Source organism: Brassica napus, chromosome C4, assembly GCF_020379485.1.
Source record: "Brassica napus cultivar Da-Ae chromosome C4, Da-Ae, whole genome shotgun sequence".
Classification (NCBI taxonomy): Eukaryota; Viridiplantae; Streptophyta; class Magnoliopsida; order Brassicales; family Brassicaceae; genus Brassica; species Brassica napus.
This window is the reverse complement of record NC_063447.1, coordinates 3,363,232-3,383,376: the sequence shown is the minus strand read 5'-3', so window position 1 is coordinate 3,383,376 and position 20,145 is coordinate 3,363,232. Positions and strand designations below refer to the sequence as shown.

The 20,145-nt window shown below is 33.2% G+C and overlaps 2 protein-coding genes across 2 annotated transcripts; both read right to left on the bottom strand.

The window, feature by feature from the left end:
• Nucleotides 1-115: 115 nt before the first annotated feature.
• Nucleotides 116-1,198, bottom strand: LOC106434482 (transcription factor IBH1). The gene has a single exon (XM_013875357.3). It carries the CDS (start codon nt 896-898, stop codon nt 428-430), a length of 471 nt encoding a protein of 156 aa, XP_013730811.2. The 5' UTR covers nt 899-1,198; the 3' UTR covers nt 116-427.
• A 6,429-nt stretch (nt 1,199-7,627) lies between these two features.
• Nucleotides 7,628-10,814, bottom strand: LOC106434483 (probable pectinesterase/pectinesterase inhibitor 16). Its single transcript, XM_013875358.3, has 2 exons — nt 9,883-10,814; nt 7,628-8,494 (listed from the first exon to the last, which is right to left on the bottom strand). The coding sequence occupies exons 1-2, from the start codon at nt 10,778-10,780 to the stop codon at nt 7,818-7,820; spliced, it is 1,575 nt and encodes a 524-aa protein (XP_013730812.1). The 5' UTR covers nt 10,781-10,814; the 3' UTR covers nt 7,628-7,817.
• Nucleotides 10,815-20,145: the final 9,331 nt, after the last annotated feature.

The following is a 20,145-nucleotide window of genomic DNA, read 5'->3' as shown; positions in this document are numbered from 1 at the left end:
GTCGATATAATATATATCCATCCATAGAAACATCATTCATGATCAATCAAGACGAGCCAAGCAGATAATAGCTAAAAATAGGAATACGAAAGCACTGCGAAGCTCCAACGGCAAGTTCCCAAACCCTAATGTTTACATTATTTTGTTATGACAAAAAACAACCAAATTAAGCATGCTAATATATAACATACCCTTTTATCAAAATTCAAGAAAATAAACAAAAAAAGAAGAAAATTCTTTCTTTACTTAACTAATACATATCCACACATTTAGTATGTATATATCCTATCTTACACGTATGTATACATAATACATATAAGAATATATGTACACAAATATAGATATGCGTCATGATCACTCCATTCCAATACTATGTGTGTTGGAGATAAGCCAATATTATATGCATCATTAATGATGATGATGATGATCATTTCGGAGCTAAGCCATCAACGAGACACTGCATAACCTTAACCTGCATACTAAGGCACTTGATGTAATGAGCCGTCTCTTCCATCAGCTTTGATGTCCCCATGCCACCGCCTCCCGGGACAAGATTCCTCAGCCTCTCCGCTTCCTCCTCCTCCACTGGATCTCTCCGGTTACTCCTCCTCCTCAGACACGTCACCCTCTTCTTCCTCCTAGGAAACCTGACGACTTTATTGTTTTCTTTGGCGGCTCGGCGCAAGAGGGCTCTGCTCCACAGCCGGTTAGTCCCTCCGGCTGCTCTGGCCATGGATACATACGCAGCCTTCTTGATTTTCTTAACACGATCGTTTGTTTTTTCAGGAGAATCGAAAGTGTTTTGTCTTCTGAGATTTGAGAGGGATTGGAGGAAGTGGAGGGCAAAAACATCCTTTTCAGGGACGTCTGTGTTTATGGGTTTGTCTGCAGAGGCCATTGTTTGTGTTCTTAGAGAAAAAGAAGAACTTGAGTTGAGAACCTTTATAAAAAAAATTGTGAGAACAGCACAATATTAGGGTTAATAAATAAAGGAGATGAGAGCGACTGGAGAGAGGGTGGAAAATAGTTTATTTTTCCTTATACTTAACTTTTGTTTTCCAAATATGGTTTTTTATGTCACAAGACACAACTATTCAAAATCCTGTATAAAGTTATAACTATATATATATGTCGACCTAAAAGTTTTCTTTTTTAGATAGTTGTTAATTCATGTTCTAAATATGACTAGAGTTGAAAGAAAAACATGATCTGAAGAGATGACGAAAAGTAGATGAGCTATATTGGCTTTTGATAGATTGAGTTCTGGAGCTTAACTGACCCATCAAATTTAGTTGCATTGAAGTATGAGGATAGAAGTTTTAACTGGTAGTTTTTTTTATCAGTACATGAACAAAATAAATAATACTTAACAAAAAACAAAATAAATAAGAAGTTTTGTATTGGGGGTTTAATATCAAAATATAAAATTAAAATTGTATAGTATTACCTCAAATTTTGAAGACTCGTCTGCTGTGAATTTAGAATACTTTTAGAATGTTTACTGGTGAATAATAGATGTGTTAAACCATTACATATTATAATTTAAAGTGAAATATGAAGTTATTGTAGCAAAACATATGTATTTGGATAAGTATAACATGCACCTAGGGTTATAAAGTCTTTGAATAAATAAATAGACATTTAGTGGAAAACGATGTTTTGGCTTAAAGAAAAAGGGTGATGCGAATAGATTAACAGAACTTGGCTATTTTCTTACCAATTTGAAATATATTACATAGATATTAATATATAACACTAAGGTTAGTATTATACTAAAAATAATAATAATTCGGATGATGTTTACGTAAATGCAAAATAATTAAAGCCCTTTTGGCTCATAGCTTTAAGAATAAACGGAAAAGGGAGTGATTAGGAGCAGGCATCAGGTTATGGAATAAGATTTCAGCCTCATATTTGTGTTTATTTGTTTGGTTTTATAAGAGGTTAAGTTTAGTGACGAATGCGTATGGGTTAATTAACGTGAACAGCTAATAGAGACGTTTATGATTATATTAGGTAAGCTATATATCTTTATCTACTGTGTATGTATTTATGTCAACATTAGTTGACAATTAAATGATGATTGGTATGGAATGATTCTAGAAAACATCTACCTCATTTTCATTGCAAAATTATTAACAAAAAAAATCCCCCAAAATTTTCAATTTATTGAGTAATATTTACTTGATCAATATCTTACAAACAAAAGCACAACACAATGCTACCACCGGTTTATGTTTTCAATTCCAACATGATCAAGTTGAAGTTTGAACTATGCGTTAGCTCGGAAAGTAACCCAACTGAGAAAAACAACTATGATTTATTAGAGGGAAGAGTGTTAATAAACGTAGTACCCGCTGGCATTATCAAACATAAAACGTGACAAAAGGTTCAACTACATATAAAATATTCACCAAATCACCATGCAAGAGCAACAACAAAATATAAATGATATCTTCTTCACCTTTTCTTATTATATGAGATAATTCAATTGGTTTGACCTAAAGATGACACCAGCATTATATGTAAACTATATAATAAACAAATTTAAGAAACGACAGCCCACAGAATAAAATAAAAGATGGAGAAGAGAGACTTGAAGAATACGATTTGTGTTTGGTTAAGGCTATAATTTAGCATTAGTCCCATCTCTTTTGTGTTAATCACTCTCTCCCTACCGCTTTGCCGCCGGGCGTATTTTCCACGCCATTAATTATTTTGTATATTATGATTATCATATATCCCACTCTAAAATTCAACTCCAAAACTAATTAATTCCCTTAATCAAACCCAACGTTTTTCTGTAAGTTTCAAATTATACATCTATATCGTAGAAGACATATTTTAAAGTTCAAAAGGTAATTAAGTTTATTTAAGAGTCAAACTAAATGAATAATAAGATTTGTATTAAATAATGGAGATTAGATAAAAGAAGGAGTTAAAGAAGTGGTAGAGTGGACCCAGGAATGGGCCAACCACCACATGAAGGCACATGGCTATGGCCTTTACCCACCCTCCACTTTCCTTTCTCTCTTATCTTTATCTTTTAATTTATGCTTTAATTATTTGATTAATATTAACCACACCATTCGTTTTATTTGATTCTCCTTCTCGTTTTCTGTAATTGATAGTTTTAGTCGTTGGGGCTAACTTTAAATATTCAACTAATAATGTAAACACAAAATCGAAAAGAACAAACAGTAATAATAGTGACAACTATGAAACAGAAGAAAATAAATTTATTATTTATGTCGTATTCACGTTTATAAACGAAACGTGTGAAAAAATCACGTCATTACTGACGTTTTCTTTCTATTGTCAGTTGTTTTATTATTACGTTTGTAAGAAAGAAGACGGCTGATTAAACTTGACGTTACAACTGTCGGCGAATCTGTTCCCGTAATGGCTAATGTGGCTCCGTTGTTACCTTCTCCGGTGGATAACATGACGGCGCTATACTTTTCTTTCATTTTTGTTTTTGTTTTTCCTTATAAGACAGGCCAAAACCAACGAGATGAGGCCGTGACTCAAGAATAAGTGTACCAGTAAAATATAAACACAGTAATATATGTTTATTTTATATAGTGAAATATTTATATCCACAAAGTTATGTCTATATAGTATTATATAAGGAACAGTTTTTAAGAGTTTAATAAAAGACCAAAAAAGAAAGAAAAATAATGGAAATATATGGTGAAAAATGGAAATTAACCAATCCACAATGTGAATCACTCGTAAGAAAACCAGATTTTATATGAGATTTCAAAAGCCTTTATGATAGATTAAGGATGATGTCCTTAAAGCACCTGTCGATCTGCTTGAAGACTTTATATGAAGTATCTGTGACCCTTTCTATCCACAGAAAATGAACTTGAGAAACCAGCCTAGTTAGAGTAGTTTTCAGTTTGGGAGATGTTCTCGATAACCAACACATAAAGTGAGGCCAGTCATTTAAAAGCATACTCAGAAGATAGTCATCTGAGAACCTTTTACCAAATGAGATTACCTAAGTCGCGGGGAAACATCAAATGTCGCTTGTCTCAGGTTGAATATTGCAAATGCAGAAAGATAAAGGACCGTTCACCCTCCTCATGCAACAAGCCGAACCCGCATAGAAAGTCTATAAAGATGGGAAGGTGAAAAACATGTGTTGGTCATTTTGGAACAAGACTTAAAAACTAAGCTGTATACCCGCAAATATTCGCTTAAACATGTTTAACTTATTTGAGAGAAGTTAGAAAATGGCGCAATATAATTGTAGGTTTCACTTTCGTTTCTTTTAGATTAATTTTAGATATTCATATTGTATACACAATGCACTCGTTAAAAAAATACTACACTGCCAGCACTGGTTGTAACGTATTCTTATAATTAAGAATCAACAAAGAGAAGTTCATATACAACGAATAGAAGATTAGAGACCATGTTATGGTAAGTTTGAAACTCGACAATGTAACGATATTACTAGTTAAGCATGCATGTTTGGACTAGTTTTGTTGGTTACTAGATTACTAAGACTTAAATAAGCGGACATAAACAAAGGGTTTGCACGTGGGTTTGGCAACACATATACAATATATACATGTAAATTCATTATTTGATTATTTGAGTTGTGTGACAAAAAAAAAAGATTATTTGAGTTGAAAAACAGAACCGTGGAAAATGAAAAGGTGGGCCAATCTTGCCTATTGTTAGAGAGGCAAGATTTTAATACTCGGAACGAAGACTACTTCCTAATTAACTCTTCTATTTTCATCTAAACTTCTTAATCATCGTTTATCATTTTCTTCGATTAAGGTTAGGAGGCTCTGGGTCTCACTCTCACATAAAATAAAATTATACTATATTTTTTCTATCCTTTACAAGTTACAATTAGCAAGTTTAAACGTGTTATTACATATCCAGAAGTTTTTTTTTGCAAATATTCTCTACATATCCAGAAGTTCATTTGGTGAGAAATTAACTAATTGATATGCAACAGTGAGTATATTTATTTACACTTTTCATCTTACATGTCCACAAGATCATGAAAACATACGAATTTAATTAAATACTCATAATTCTATATATTAATTACCTAACTACTTTCAGTTACCACAGATGTGGCAAACCCAATTGGTTTAACCGCAGGCGTTGGTGCTGTTGCGCTCCTGGGTTCGATCCACCGTAGGAAGGATACTTTATGCTATGGGCCTTGTCTCCATGGTATCAGTGCTTGCCCGGTCCCGGGCCTGGTAGATTATGGGTCTTGTCCCCGGACCTCCCAGATAATCAAAAAAAAAAAAAAAAAAAACTACTTTCAGTTCAACAAATATTTGGTTATAACATGTGCACATGAAATATCTCCCAAAAAAAAACTCAAAACCATCGCATGTCGTCGCATCTTAACAGTGTGTACTGATGTAGACATTCTTTATTAATAGACCGACCATATCAAAAGTATTCAGTAAAAAAATGCTTATAACCAATCTTTATTGGTTTTTTTTTTGACCAAAAAACTAATAAAGATCACAATTTATTATTTCCTTCTACCAATATACTAGTAGCAACTAGCAGCAAGCCAGATAAATATAAAGTTGGATAATCGAACCATTTGCAAGGCTGTGATCATCACAGTCACTGATATGACAACAAACATTTCACATAGTTCAACAACCAAAACTTCTCTACATGGCCTCTTACCTTAGGAGGAGATAGATCAATACAAAACAAGATATTGACAGATAAATTAAAATGATTTATGTTTATACAACTAAGTTGATAGATCAAATTAAGAGGGAAAAAATATTTCTGTTCACAAAAGTGCAAATCCAATCAGATGTTGATAGAAAGAGAAGAAAAACACAAGATACATAAATAATTCAACAAGTCTTCTACCATCGTTTATAGGCTCTAAGTTTAGAAATGGATGGGCTTAGGCCTTATCAATAGGTAGAAATTTCGGTCCAACAGTTTGACATTTTAGTGGTTTACCAATTCCTTTGGCAAAATTATAAATGTATTCATTAGCAGTTACATGTTACAAAAAAAAAAAAAAAAAAAAAGAAAATTCATTAGCAGTTACCACAAATTGTAAAATTCTTATTTCTTGATAGTGTTATTAGCTACAAAGATAACTATGTCTATTTATTTGCAGTTACCAACTAAAAAAAAACGAAAATGAGTCTCGACAAATCTATATTATTAGAACTGAAGTACTTTTAGGAACTGTTTGGAAACAAGAATATCAATAAAAAAAGAATATAATATTGTTTGGAACAGTATATTAAGAAAGAATATAATGGAATTATGTTATCCATCATATAAAAGTAGAAATACCTTTACAAATTGTTTGAAAACAAAGATAGCAATAAAAAAAGAATTTAATGTTGTTTGAAAACATGTATAACAGTATATTAAGAAAAAATATAATGGGCTTATGTTATTAAAAAAAATTGGAAATCCATTATATTATATTACAAAATAATGGGCTTATGTTACTTGATATACATATTTCAAATCAAAATAATAATTTAAAATTAATTTATATCAAAATTTCATTCAAAAATATACATATATTCAAAAATTAAATTTTACTAAAATATTTTCCAAGAAAAATTATAAAAATATGTTTTCAATGCATATTAGAAAAATACAAATACAAACCCCAATTTCAAACACCAACTTAAATGATTGGTTTTATATTTCACATAAAAATTTTAAAATATAATATGATTATTTATATGATGGTACATATAAAATACTATTAATTATATTATTATTTATATGATAGTACATATAAAATAAGACTAATTATATGATGACATATATAAGATATATAATAGTGGCTAGGGTGGGCGTTCGGATACCCATTCAGGTTCAGTTCGGGTCTCTTTGGGTTTCGGGTTTTCGAGATCAAAGTTTCAACATTCGGATATTTCTAAATTGGTTCGTGGTTCGAATCTTTGCGGATTCGGTTGGGATTAAAATAACCTTTTTAAATTATTTTAAAATTTTAAAATTCACTATATAGTTTAAATTTCTCAAAATCTATAAACAAAATAATATATTTCATATAAATTTGAATAACATATGTCATAGTACCTAAACTTAACATATAAATTGGTTTGGTTTAAATACTTGGATAGAGAATCAATAAATATTTTAAATATTTTTGGTGTTTTGAATATACTTTAACTATTTTAGATATTTACTTTTGACTATTTTTACATATTTTCAAGTATTTAAACCAATTTAAAAGTATCATATATATTTTGGATGTTTTTATATACATTAAATCTAAAAATAATTAATATATATATAAGTATATAAATCTATTTCATATACATTCAGATATCCGAAATATTTTGGTTTAGATCGGATTAGGTTTCAGTTCTCTAAATAGATTTTTTTTTGAATAATTTAGATATTTGATCTATTCCGGTTTGGGTTTAGTATTATTTTCCCGGATCGGGATCAGTTAAATTTTTTAGATATGTATTTTTTTTCCACTCCAAAATAGTGAAATGAAAAATAAAAAGCAACATATTTTGAAAAATACATCCGCGGAGGCGCGCGAGTTAAAAATGTAGTTAAGTTTATAAATATAGTTAAGTTTATAAATAGAGATATTGTGAAATGTATAACATTTTTGTAGTAACAATCCATCCAAATTTTATTCGCCAACATTTCTTTACATTTTCACAAACAAATAATAGAAAGAAAATGGGATTATTTAACACACAGTTTGAATTAATTAAGAAAGTGTTAATCACAATTAAACTAAGTTTAAGACGATTATAAAACACTTTAGATCATTGTCACACCCCAGCTTAAGCTCACTTCACAAGACCAGAGTCGAAACTAACGCCCGTTGACGGCAACCACATCGTCCCGCCAATGAAACCAGCAACAGTGAACCCTTCTGCTTCCTTCACCGTTAAAGACGGATGATACCCGGCCCATTTAACCCGACCCGAAACCGATGACCCAGGACCCGTATTCTCAAACTCCCCGTAAAACAGAGTCTTGAGACCGAAACTACCCGAACCCGACCAAGGAGACCAACCCGACGGGTGGATCGACCCGTCGAGAAAAGACTGCATCACCACCGTCCTCGAATACTCTTTCCACGGCCGGCCAAGAAAAGTCAGCGACTGCGCCGTGATCTTGCAGTTCTGAATGGAGATTCCCGTGTTCTGCTCCGGGTGGCTCCGCCCTTGGGCCGTCACGAAGTTTCTCTGACCCGGTAAGGGCTTCCGGGCGACGATGTTGCAGGACTGGAACACGACGGCGGAGTTTCCGAAGATGAAGTCGACGGTTCCGGTGATGTCTGTGTCTCGGTAGAACTGTCTTTTGGAGTGTGTGTAGAGTGAGTCTTGGTATCCTTCGACGGAGCATCGATACACGACGGATTTATCTGCTCCGACGCGGAGAGCCACCGCTTGCTCCGATTTGGGTCCAGCACTGTTCATGAACGTTATGTCGCGCGCTATAAACCCCTCTCCCATAGCAGCTTCAATATTTTTAAAGGAAAGAATTCGTTAACCAAATCAAAAGCTTACCAAACCGAACCATGAGGAACATATATTAATTAATTTCAAACTCCTTAAGATTAAATACTTTTATCTTGTAAAAAGACTGAAACCAACCGGTAATGAAGCGATTTTACAGAAGATTAATGTTTAGGCAGATGATTAGGCATCACCTAGACCGATTATTAGAAATTCATACGGGTGTTCAATCCGGATATCGGTTCGGTTTCGGTTCGGTTTTTTCGGTTTTTCGGTATTTCGGTTAGTAAAATATAACTAGAATTCTAAATCCATATTTACATCGGTTCGGTTTGGTTTATATACCGTCGGTTTTCGGTTTATTCGGTTTTATACCAAAAAACATAATTCTTTATTTTGGGATCATATTATATGAATTTTAGAGTCTTGCTGTCAACACATTCATTTATTAAAAAATATTATAAGTTTAAATAAAAGAACAAAAATAAAAAAATTTTCTATCATCTAATAAATAATCAAATCTATAATTAAAATCAAAGCTCAAAATTTTGATAATAAAAATAAAAAACAAAAAATAAACAGAAGCACGAAGCACAAAAAATAAATTATTATATTCTTTCATATTTAGCGTTCATCAAAGTCATGTTTCTTCTATTAAACACGAAACTCTATTCGTTTATAGATAAAAAAAATTGTGAAGAATTTTCACTAATTGTTATCATCAAATTTATAATTTTTATTTCAATTTAGTCAATGTTAAATTAAAGCAAAAAGATCAAAAGAAGATTAAGAAAATAAGAAGCATGTTTGCGATGAATTATTCTTTAATTATAGTTCAAGTGTTTTACAAATCAGGACTATTTTATTACTGTAAAAAATCTGGTAATAGTTATTAGCAAAAAAAAAAAAACTTATGATTTTCATACGTTGTTATAAAATATATACATATTTACATGTTTCTATTTTTTGATCGGTTTTATTCAGTTTATTCGATTTTATCGGTTATATACCGAACCATATCCAAATCCTACGGTTTTTTAAAAATCATATCCATTCGGTTTGTATGGTATATACCAAATCCAAACCATATTATCTATTTCGGTTTGGTTTGGTTCGGTACGGTTCGATTTTGCCATATTGAACACCCCTAGAAATTCACGTTAGAAAAATTAGTTTATATAAAAAAAAATTCGTTTATACCCACTGGTTTTTAGAACAATGTTTTAATTTCATTAATTTCTATATTTTTCAAAACCAAAAATTATTAAAATCGAAACTGAATATATTCAATTGGTTTTGGACTTTTGGTAAAGAATATTAGTTTTCTTGTTTTTATTCATTTTCGGATAATTTTTTTACTCGTTGAATATTAACTTATATAGTATCTTACCGACGGTGGCAGATTGGTAAGTAGTCCAGCCGCCTCTATTGCTTCGGCTACCGACAATGATCGTTTTACCCTTACCATCGCCAACTAACATAACGTTCTTCTGCTTTGTCGGAATCTTGATGTTTTCATGATAGGTCCCAGCTTTCAGGTGAATTACGGTTCTGCCGCCACTACTCGCCAACGACGCAGCCAACGCTTCTCCTACGGTTTTGTGAGTCCCACTACCGTCTGCAGCCACCACCGCATCAATCTTCAGTTCCTCCACCGAAGCTTCTAAAAGCCTCCGCTCTTTTAGCCAAGTAACAAACCTCGGATAGTGCGCCTGTTCTGACAAGAGTCTCCGGCCTTTTGACTTCACGGATGCGAACAACTCAAGCGAGTTAGTTAACAAACCGGTGAGGTTTCTTGCGGCGAAATCCATCGCGATTCCGTGTTTGTAAGACTTGGATTTTTCTTGGAGGCTCTGCTGACAAGTGTCTTGGTTCGTGAGTGCTGCGCTTAGCCATGTGTGAACGTCTTCATCATCATCACTTGAAGCTTTGTCTTGCATCATGGTGATGCGAGACAACATTTCAAGTGTGTCGTCGAGCAGCTCAAGGCAGTCGTGGATGGGATCGACCATGTGGACTTGTGCGGTTCGATGAGAAAGAGTGAGATTGAAAGCTAGAGAACGAGCCAATATAGCATGGTTCATACTCTCTTGGACCGATGCTAGAAACCCTTGTTTGGTTCTCGATGATGAGCTTCCATGTCTTGAGAATCTTGAGAAGTGGGAGTTGGAATTGGAGTTGGTCACAGCTGAGGTGGTATGAATTAGGTTTACGAAATTTATGATGAGTAAAATCATTAGTGTTTTTGAACACTTGTGATGTAATAGCGTTGATGGTGATGAAGCCATTATAGTTATGAAACTTAACGATTTACGAGTTGTAGTAGTAGCAGCTCAATGATGCATGTGAATGTATATATATATACTAGCATGCATTGTAGAGTTCGTTAATATTTTAAATTTGTGTTCTTTTGTTTCTTAATACCACACGACTCTTAAGTGTCGAGTAAGATGATATACCACAACGAATAACGCATCCATATTAACCTTTCATATTGTATAATAAGACAGTACCTAATCTAAGTCTATTCCATATGATATAATGAATGAATATTTCAGAATTTGATGTTTTTATCAATTTATTGGTGTAAAATATGATTTAGAGGAAGTCACAAGTACCTTATTTTACATTATTGACAAAAAAGAGAAACCATACACATATGCATTGATACAAATATACAATCAAGATAACATTTCACACAAAATATGTATGAATCTAGACTAGCTAGTGTTCCATATATGACATATGTATGGTTTATGAAGTTAGTTCTTTAAACGCAAACCTTAAGAGTGAAGCAACGATGTACAAGGGCTTTAAAATTGCCAGTCTGTGCGTAATATTCACAATCATTTGCTGCTTTTTAATCATAGAGCTACTACGTATAATGTATGTGCTTTCTTTTATTGCGAATATAAACATATTAGTATATTCTATGTCTAGTTATATATGATATAGATGATCTATAACATGCAAAGTGTAACATTTAAGTGATATTGATTTATATATGTTTTTGGCTAACATTAATTAACTTAATGACCAAAATAAAGTGTGAACATTCTAAAGCAAACCGCGTCTAATTGGTTCACACCTTTTTACAAACAACTCATCATAAAGTATTTATGTTATGAAGGCACAATTAATACGAATAGTAAATACATATAGTATAATCCTATTCACAGTACCAGTCACCGTCTTGAAATATTTTCTACCTCGACAGTTCGATGCTAGTTAATTACAATGAACATAACCATATTTGTTTTACATGAATCACACCTTTTATCCCACTATGTCTTAATATTAAGTAATATATCAACCAATAGTAGAGCATGGATAAGGATGCCACTAAACTCATGGAGTATATTGCCTCCAATAGAGCTTACGAGTGACTTCAGACATCGTCTATCTATATAGTGGAGTATTTAACAACCAAAAATTGTCTATATTAATAATTGCTAAATCTTATAGTCTTGTCTAATAAATGCATGCATAACTAATTCACGCAATAATATGCCTATATATTTTTTTTCCGACAACGATACTATGAGATATTTTCTACCGGTTCAGATAGCCAAACCGGTGAGGTGAAATCAACATAAAACACAGTTGAAGGAGAACTCTGTGCACCTCGTGTAAGCTTGTCCGCCACTAGATTAGTTGCTCTTGGTATATGTCGGTAGGAAAGAAAGTCTTACTGCGTCGAAATTCCTCCAAGTGTGTAGCAAAAACTGGCCATTCATCAGGTGAGAACACCATCTTCACCAATTGAGAACAGTCTGTCGCAAAAACCATGTCTGGATAATCAAGGGTCTTCATGCACTCCATAGCCCATATCAAAGCTTCATATTCTGCATGTAAAGCTGATAAGCTTCTTCAGAGATTCATCGCCCCCATCATCTTCTCTTCTGTAACCACATCTCTACAGAACCAACCCTGTCCCGAGAATTTATATGTTTCCTTCCACGCACCATCTACAAAACAGATTTTCGAATGCCCTGATGATCGCCAGTCAAAGGGCTGTGAAACCATGTGTTGTCTTTCTGGAATTGTGAGCTGAGCCTCTGTCCATACCTCTCCCTCTACTTCAGCGATTCTCAGAATTTCCTGCGGATTTCCATCTTTGTTATTGAAAACTTTATTGTTTCTATTTTTCCAAATGTACCACAATATCCATGGAAAGTTACTAAAGTCATACTCTTTTGGCAATCGCCAGAAGAGATAATCCATATTAGTAAAGACCGAAGAGGTCAGGAAAATACCAGGGGCTGAAGGAATTTTTGATAAAGCCCAAGTTTGCAAAGCTGGAGGGCATTCAAATAGAACATGGTTAATTGACTCTTCTTCTGCACCACAAATACTGCATCGAATATCACAATTGATACCACGCGCCCTTAAATTTTTTGTAACCGGTATAGTACCTGTAATGACTTGCCAAACAAAATGTCTCAGTTTCGGAGAACAATTGAGTTTCATGAGAAGGCCAACAGAGGCTTAATATTTGGACCATAAGGGACAGTCTCCTGTGCCCTATCTGGAAATAATAACTCCGTCCTATACCCTGATTTGATAGTGTATTTTCGGGACTCTGTGAATGATCACCCATAAGAATCCTGCCTACCAATCCGACTTATAGCCAGACCTCTAATAATATCGACATCATCAGGATGTATATATGCTTTCAGCAAATCCACATTCCAAGATTTAGTTACCGGATCGATGAGATGTTCTACCTTTAAAAAAAGATTTAAAAATTGAGGTTGCATTTTTGGTTTAGCTGATCTCGGGCGAGGAGCAGGAATCCACAGATCATTCCATACGGAGATGGTCTGTCCCGTTCCCACTCTTTTGATTAGCCTTTTGTTTACCAGAGATCTAGCTGAACATATAGTTCTCCAGCCATAAGAAGGTGAATAAGATCTGTGAGGATCCAAAGGATCTGTATTCCGAAAATATCGGCCTTTAAACACTTTTGAAAACAAACAATCTGGTTTGTCAATCAAACGCCATAATTTTTTCGCCAACAAAGCTGTATTGAAATCTTGCAAATCTCTAAAGCTAAGACCTCCCTCCTCCTTGGATTTACATAATTTATCTCAGGAAAGCCAGTGTATGCCTTTCTTATTGCCATCACTACCCCACCAGAAGTGGGCAGTAGCCCCTGTAATTTTCTTTATGCCTTTGGTAATCTATAGCAAGACATAACATGATTTGACATTGTCGAGGCTACTGAATTTATCATTACTTCCTTATCACCTTTTATAAGAAACCGGACTGTCCAACTGTTCACCTTATTATTGACCCTTTCATTCAAAAATCCAATACCTTGTATTTTGGATCCACCCAAGCTCTCTGGTATACCCAAATAATTTCCCATACCTCCCAACTTAGTAATGCCAAGTTTATTTTGAATCTTCACCTTCTGTGAATCTGGTACCTTATGACCAAATTGCAAGGAAGATTTATCAAAATTTATTAATTGGCCCGAGACTGCTTCGTAGTCTTTCAGGAGTTTTAAGATAACATCACATTCAGCCACATTCGCCTTACAGAAAAACAAGCTATCGTCCGCAAATAGTAGATGTGAAACTGCAGGACCTCCAAGTGAAATCTTTAATCCTGTTAAACATTTCTCTCTCGTCTTCTTTCCTAATATTCGCAATAAGAGCTTCCGTACATAAAATGAATAAGTACGTAGAAAGTGGATCCCCTTGTCTCGGTCCTCTCTCTGAAAAAATGCTCCCTTTAGGTTGACCATTAAGTAAGACCTTATAAGTAACCGAAGAAATGCATGTCATCACTCTAGAAACCCAGACCGGGGAACAAAAATACTACAAATTAATTCAATTAAGTAAGACCTTATATGCCTATATAATACTACAAATTAATTCAATTAATATATATATTGAAGAACAAAAATTAAGTTATATAGTTCGTATTTTGTCTTATATTACCTTACAATACTAAAAGGGAAATATGAAGCCTTCTGAGCTATGCCACGTCATTAAAAAAAAAATCAACGAATAAGAAAGCTTTTAGTGGTCACGTCAGACTATTGTTTACTCGACATAAACATTTCACGGGCCAATTGTGTGGACTGATAATATTGAGAACTGGCCCATTTTTAAAAGTAAAACCTATCTTCTCGCCGGTGACTTACTACCATCGTCTCATGGTCTGCCTCCAACTCCTGGCAGTTACTATCGATTCTGATGCTCCTCAAAGAGCCATAAAGCTTATCACTTTACTGCAGAAATCCAATCGGCCTAAATTTATTTCAATCTCATCATCTCCCCCCATAAAATAAATTGATGAATGTGAACACAAAAGCCAAAATATTGGTGAATGTGAAAGTTTGATAAAGAAGATTAGTTAATTAGTTACATCGTATAGTTCTTGGCCTCTTTTTTTTATCTGCATTAGTTGGTGGAACTCTTTCTTGGAAGCTCTTATGGCTTTGGGGAAGATACTGACATTGGTGTAGTCTTTCCCTATACAACATGATTAGCGGATCCAAGAACAGTCGTGTCTTCAGCAATCTTTGTGAGAAATTATGTATTTTTGAATCCTTCACATATTTGACATGCTTGTATTTTGGTTTAGACTTATTGTTTTACATGAGTCGTTCATATAAGCTTTTCACTGGGTTTGTATCTGATTGGATTCAGGCATTGTTGGGTTTGGTACTGGTCTAGCAGCGATGATGTGTTCTTGGCTACATTATATTTTTCTTACTGTTGTAAACGGAATTTCACATCTATTGGTGTTTGATCTTGACAGGAAAATCGAGAAAATGTAGAAATTCAGTTTGCAAAGTACATATATACTGCTTTTTGATCAGGTAAGTGTTCCCATCTTAAAAAATAATAATCTGATTCCAACAGTTGGGTTTTTGATTGAGTTTGTGATTCGTAGATTGCTAATGCAACAAAAGTGAGCAAGAAGTAAAAAAAAACAAGTAAAAGAACAAGGCCAATGAGAAAATGTGTCTTCATATCATCTCTTTTAGCATGTGCTTTTAGGACAATTCGTTGAACGATCTTGATCACTCTATTATCACTGAAGAAAGCTAAAACGAGTGAAATACTATGCATCTAAATGTAAAATAAAACCACAATTTTATATGTTTAATTATATATATATGACAATAATCTGGATTGTAAAAATGATTTAGGGCTAAGTATGTATTCAAATATATTTTCACTGATATTCCTACTGCAGATGACGATGTCATCCAATTTGGTATCTCCTGCAGTATCTTCAAAAGAAATGACGGCAACTGAGGCTTCCCTCCCAAAACCTCAAACTTTGCTATTGTGGCAAGTTCCTCAACTATCATGAATATCTTGGTATAACACTTGCACGTAAGCCTTTTATACAATAATGATATGGTCATGGAACATCCTCACATGAACCCTTGACGGTTCGGCTTAGTAACGAGCTAAAAGACCAAATAATATATCAATCTCATGTGAATGCCAATTCCTTTTCTCGCAAATGCACTTAATCATGTGAATGTGAATCTTAGTTGATGTCTCAGGCATATATAATCAAGCTGTCATGACCGTCAAAAATTATAGTCTATATCCTTATTAATACACATATTTTGTCAGCCATAAAGTATGGGTGATGCGATCATGCAAATAATCACAATTATCATATTTCAAAACCATGAAAGAAAAACACAGTCTAAAAGAGAGAGCACACCAACACAGCTTGCATAATTAGAGATGATGAATACTACAAGAATAAATGCAGATCCACTAAGAGACTACCATGTCTACTCTGTTTTTTTTTATGTAATTTTAATCAAGACCAGTTAAGATAAACATAGTTTTCAACTTGAAGAATAGCAGAGAGGTTGGGATATAATTTTCATTATGAGAAGATGAAAGCATATACCGACCGAGCTATTCACACTGACAAGAGATTGTTTTTAAGATTTTTTTAGAACATAGTTTGTTTTTATGATAATATTAACATGTTTTTTCATACTCATTGCATAATTATATGCACTTGTAAGGCATCGTCAGTCCTATATTATACTCTAAATTTTATGTAGTGTTTCCAAATCTACAGAGTGATGGTCTGGTTTATATGATTTAAAGACTAATTTTTGTGTGGTGTTTTACAAAACAAATTGGATTAGTTAGGTTTGTGTTTTATTTTTATTTATAATGTGTTTCCGTAGGCTGGTTTTGAGGAAAATAACATTTTTTTTGTTTGATATTTTTATTCAGTTTATTCTTTATCATAAAATAGTTTGGTTTTGTAAAAATAACAGATTTAAATCATCTATTTTAATCAGAAACCATGTAAAGCAATTTCATTTCTCTTAATTCCATTGATATTTGATCGAAAAAAAATATCTTAACCTTTAGCTGAAAAAATAGTTTTTAGTCTCCTTGATAAAAGAATTTTGGTTAGTGTATCAAATCAATATTGTATACCCGTAAATTAATTATACAAATGAAATTATTTATCATTTGAAATAAACAATACAAAAAGTCTGTATATATGTCAGTTTGTATTTTTTTTGGTAGAGAGAGCAGAAATTGAAAATGTAAAATCAATAATTCTAAATACATAAAAAAGTTTTAAATTAAATGTAGATTTAACAATTGTTTTATATGAAACAAAAGATTTTAGCTGAAACTTAAGAATATTGACTATTCATCACTTTCCGTTAATTTTAATAATAAATAAACAACAAAGAGTAAGGAGTTGATTGGTTGTTATGTAGTTTTTTTTTTTTTTTTTTACTTTAGAAAATAAGCTGTGAATTGTTTTGCTTCGGCTTTATTTGTTTTGCTATATATTTATTTTCAAAGCACTAAATAAAATCTTTAGAAAAGTTGATTTTGAAAACTAATATATTTTTTTTTTTTTAAACCTTATACTGTATCATTAATTTTAAAAGCTAAAATATGATTGTTTTTTTTGAAAAAAAGATTTTTTAGAAAAAAGTGGATATCTAAAACATTTACCACCATTACCAATCAACCCCTGAACTTATTCATTTCAAATTCGTTCGATAACATAATAAATTAATTTGCGTATTATTACTTATATTTTTGGTAGTCAATTTGAAATAATATATATACATGCTTTTATAAACAATAAACAAGCTAAAATTAATTAAAAATAAGAAGAAGAAATTTACTCGGGCGTAGCCCGGGCAAAGACCCTGGTATGTATAAATAGACATATAGTTGCTTTTGGTATACGTAGTAATTTGATAAAGTGTTTCTTAATGCTAAAGGAGCGTGATGATAATTTCTATGAATAGCAAAACTCCAGCTTGCAATTCTAAAGCCCTCGATTATTATGTGATTATAAGGAGAATAATATTCCAAAATAAATTTTCATCCAAAAGGAATATTTAAAGCTTGCAAATTATTCGATTGATAGACTGGTCCTCACGCCTTTGTAACAATACATTCTCCGTGGATGTGAGGAGCTCTACTTTTCAATTATTTTTCTACTAGATTGAGACTGTTGCAGTCAGATAAAATCATAAAATGCTTCCTCATTCCAAACTTAGAATTACTTTCGAGGGTAACACTCTTTAAAACAAAACAACAAAATATAAGAACAAGTTAGAACTTATGATATGAACTTATGATGTATTAATGGTTTGAAATTGATTGATTTGAATCGTTTACATAGACGCACGCAAAAGAACATGAAAGTCTTAGAAGTTTGTAAATACCACATAACGCTTTTGTCCTATATAATTTAAAAGGAAATGCATATGGCTTTAATACTCTTCTCATTTTTATATTTATAGAAAAATCCAACAAGAAGGTGCTACTTTATTATTGGCAAAAGCTAAAGATAAGAAGAAAACTCCCATAATTGGTGTATGGTATGTGTCCGCGTTATATCTGCGTTGCGTATTTGTGTGTGAGGCCATCTTCTTATAAGTCAATCCAGTTATGATTTATGAACAAATGTGTATTCTTGCTTTCAAAAAGAAAACATATGTGTCCTCCATATTAAACAACGTTGAGTTATTAACAGTCGTCGAAGTTGCTGAGGACTTGCGTATCTGTTAATTGTGGACAAGATTTTTTAATTGGTTCGTTTACGGATATTTTTTATCGAGAGAAGAATTACTAATGAAGGTTTCATATGATAAACTGTCCTTTGTTTTCCTTATTTCTTTATGGGCAGGTTTGGCTCTAATTAACCATTGTAATGAGTTGGGCCATTTGGCAGCGGACAGCCCAATTAACATCTCTACCTCTTACAGAACTAACCGACGAAAGGACACATATACCCCTAATGAACAAACGGAATTGCACAAAAATAATAAGTTTTTCAGACAGAACAAGGTGTCTGTCTCTCTCCGTTCACGTTCTGCAAACAACGGAACCACGTACGGCCCCGTTCGTTCGGACACACAAACAGTCTTTGTAATAATATTAATTTAATAAAGATCAAAACGTACGGTGAGAAAAAAAAAGTTTCCTCTCTTTCTCTCAATTTTTTTTTAATTGTTTCGTCTCCTTCGTCAGACAGATTCACATTTCATAATTCACGGTGCTCAGATCCGATTCCTCGCTCGCTAGTGTACCAGCTTCTTCTCCTTTTGCATCGTTGATTCGATCTGCTTTCCTCCGGAACATGAAGCGAATGATCGTAGGTACGGTATTTTTATTTTATTTTTCTCGAAATGAGATTATTTAAATATCCACTAGATTCAATTTCGCATCATTGTTTTAGTTTATTGAAGCAATGGCATTGACAGATTTGTTTACCCACATTGCATTTCTTTTGTTAGAATTTTGGAATCAACATTGTTCTTTTGATTTCAGACGAGAATTGAAAAAAAAAAATCATCGAATTGTTTTTTTTTCTAAAACAAGAAAATTCATAGAATATAACAGATCAAAGGAATGTAGTCTCAAACTGTGTAAGGTAATGACTCCTAAGTGAAAACCAAACCAACAAAAAAATAAGTCAGAAAGATGACAAAGTTGAAGATTTTTTTGTTTGTTTGTTTGTTTGTCTTTGAAGCTTCCATTTTTGTGGGTCCTTTTGAGACAATGATGATTCCAGTTCTTGGATTTGCACAACAATTGTTTTCCTTAGAAATGTTTCTTCTCCTCTTTACAAAGGAAACTGCGTTGACTTCAACTCAATGATTGTGTTAGATTTTCGAAATGAGTTGTTTATTTTCTTTCCAATGCAGTTGCTAGTTATGGTGGATTGATGTTTAAAGCACTAAAAGGATAGAGAGAGAGAGAGAGAAAGTGACAGGAGGACGGTTTTAGTCTAATACAAAGGGGTGAACAATGCTTGGTGATCAATCTTCAGAGCTTAGCGAGAGCAACGGCGAAAATGAGAGTCCTACTCTGCGGCTTTGCGCAAATGGAGCCTGCATGAAAACAACTGAAGTCGAAGCAAAGCTTGATGAAGGAAACATCCAAGACGCTGAATCTTCTTTAAGAGAAGGCTTATCACTCAACTCCGAGGTTTGGTTTGCTTTGTTTCTCATCTCCCAAACATATTCATGAATCCAAGAAAAGGACTCTCAATCTTTTCACTTGTTACAGGAAGCAAGAGCACTTCTTGGAAGACTAGAGTACCAAAGAGGCAATGTAGAAGGCGCGCTCCGCGTCTTTGAAGGCATTGACCTTCAAGCAGCCATCCA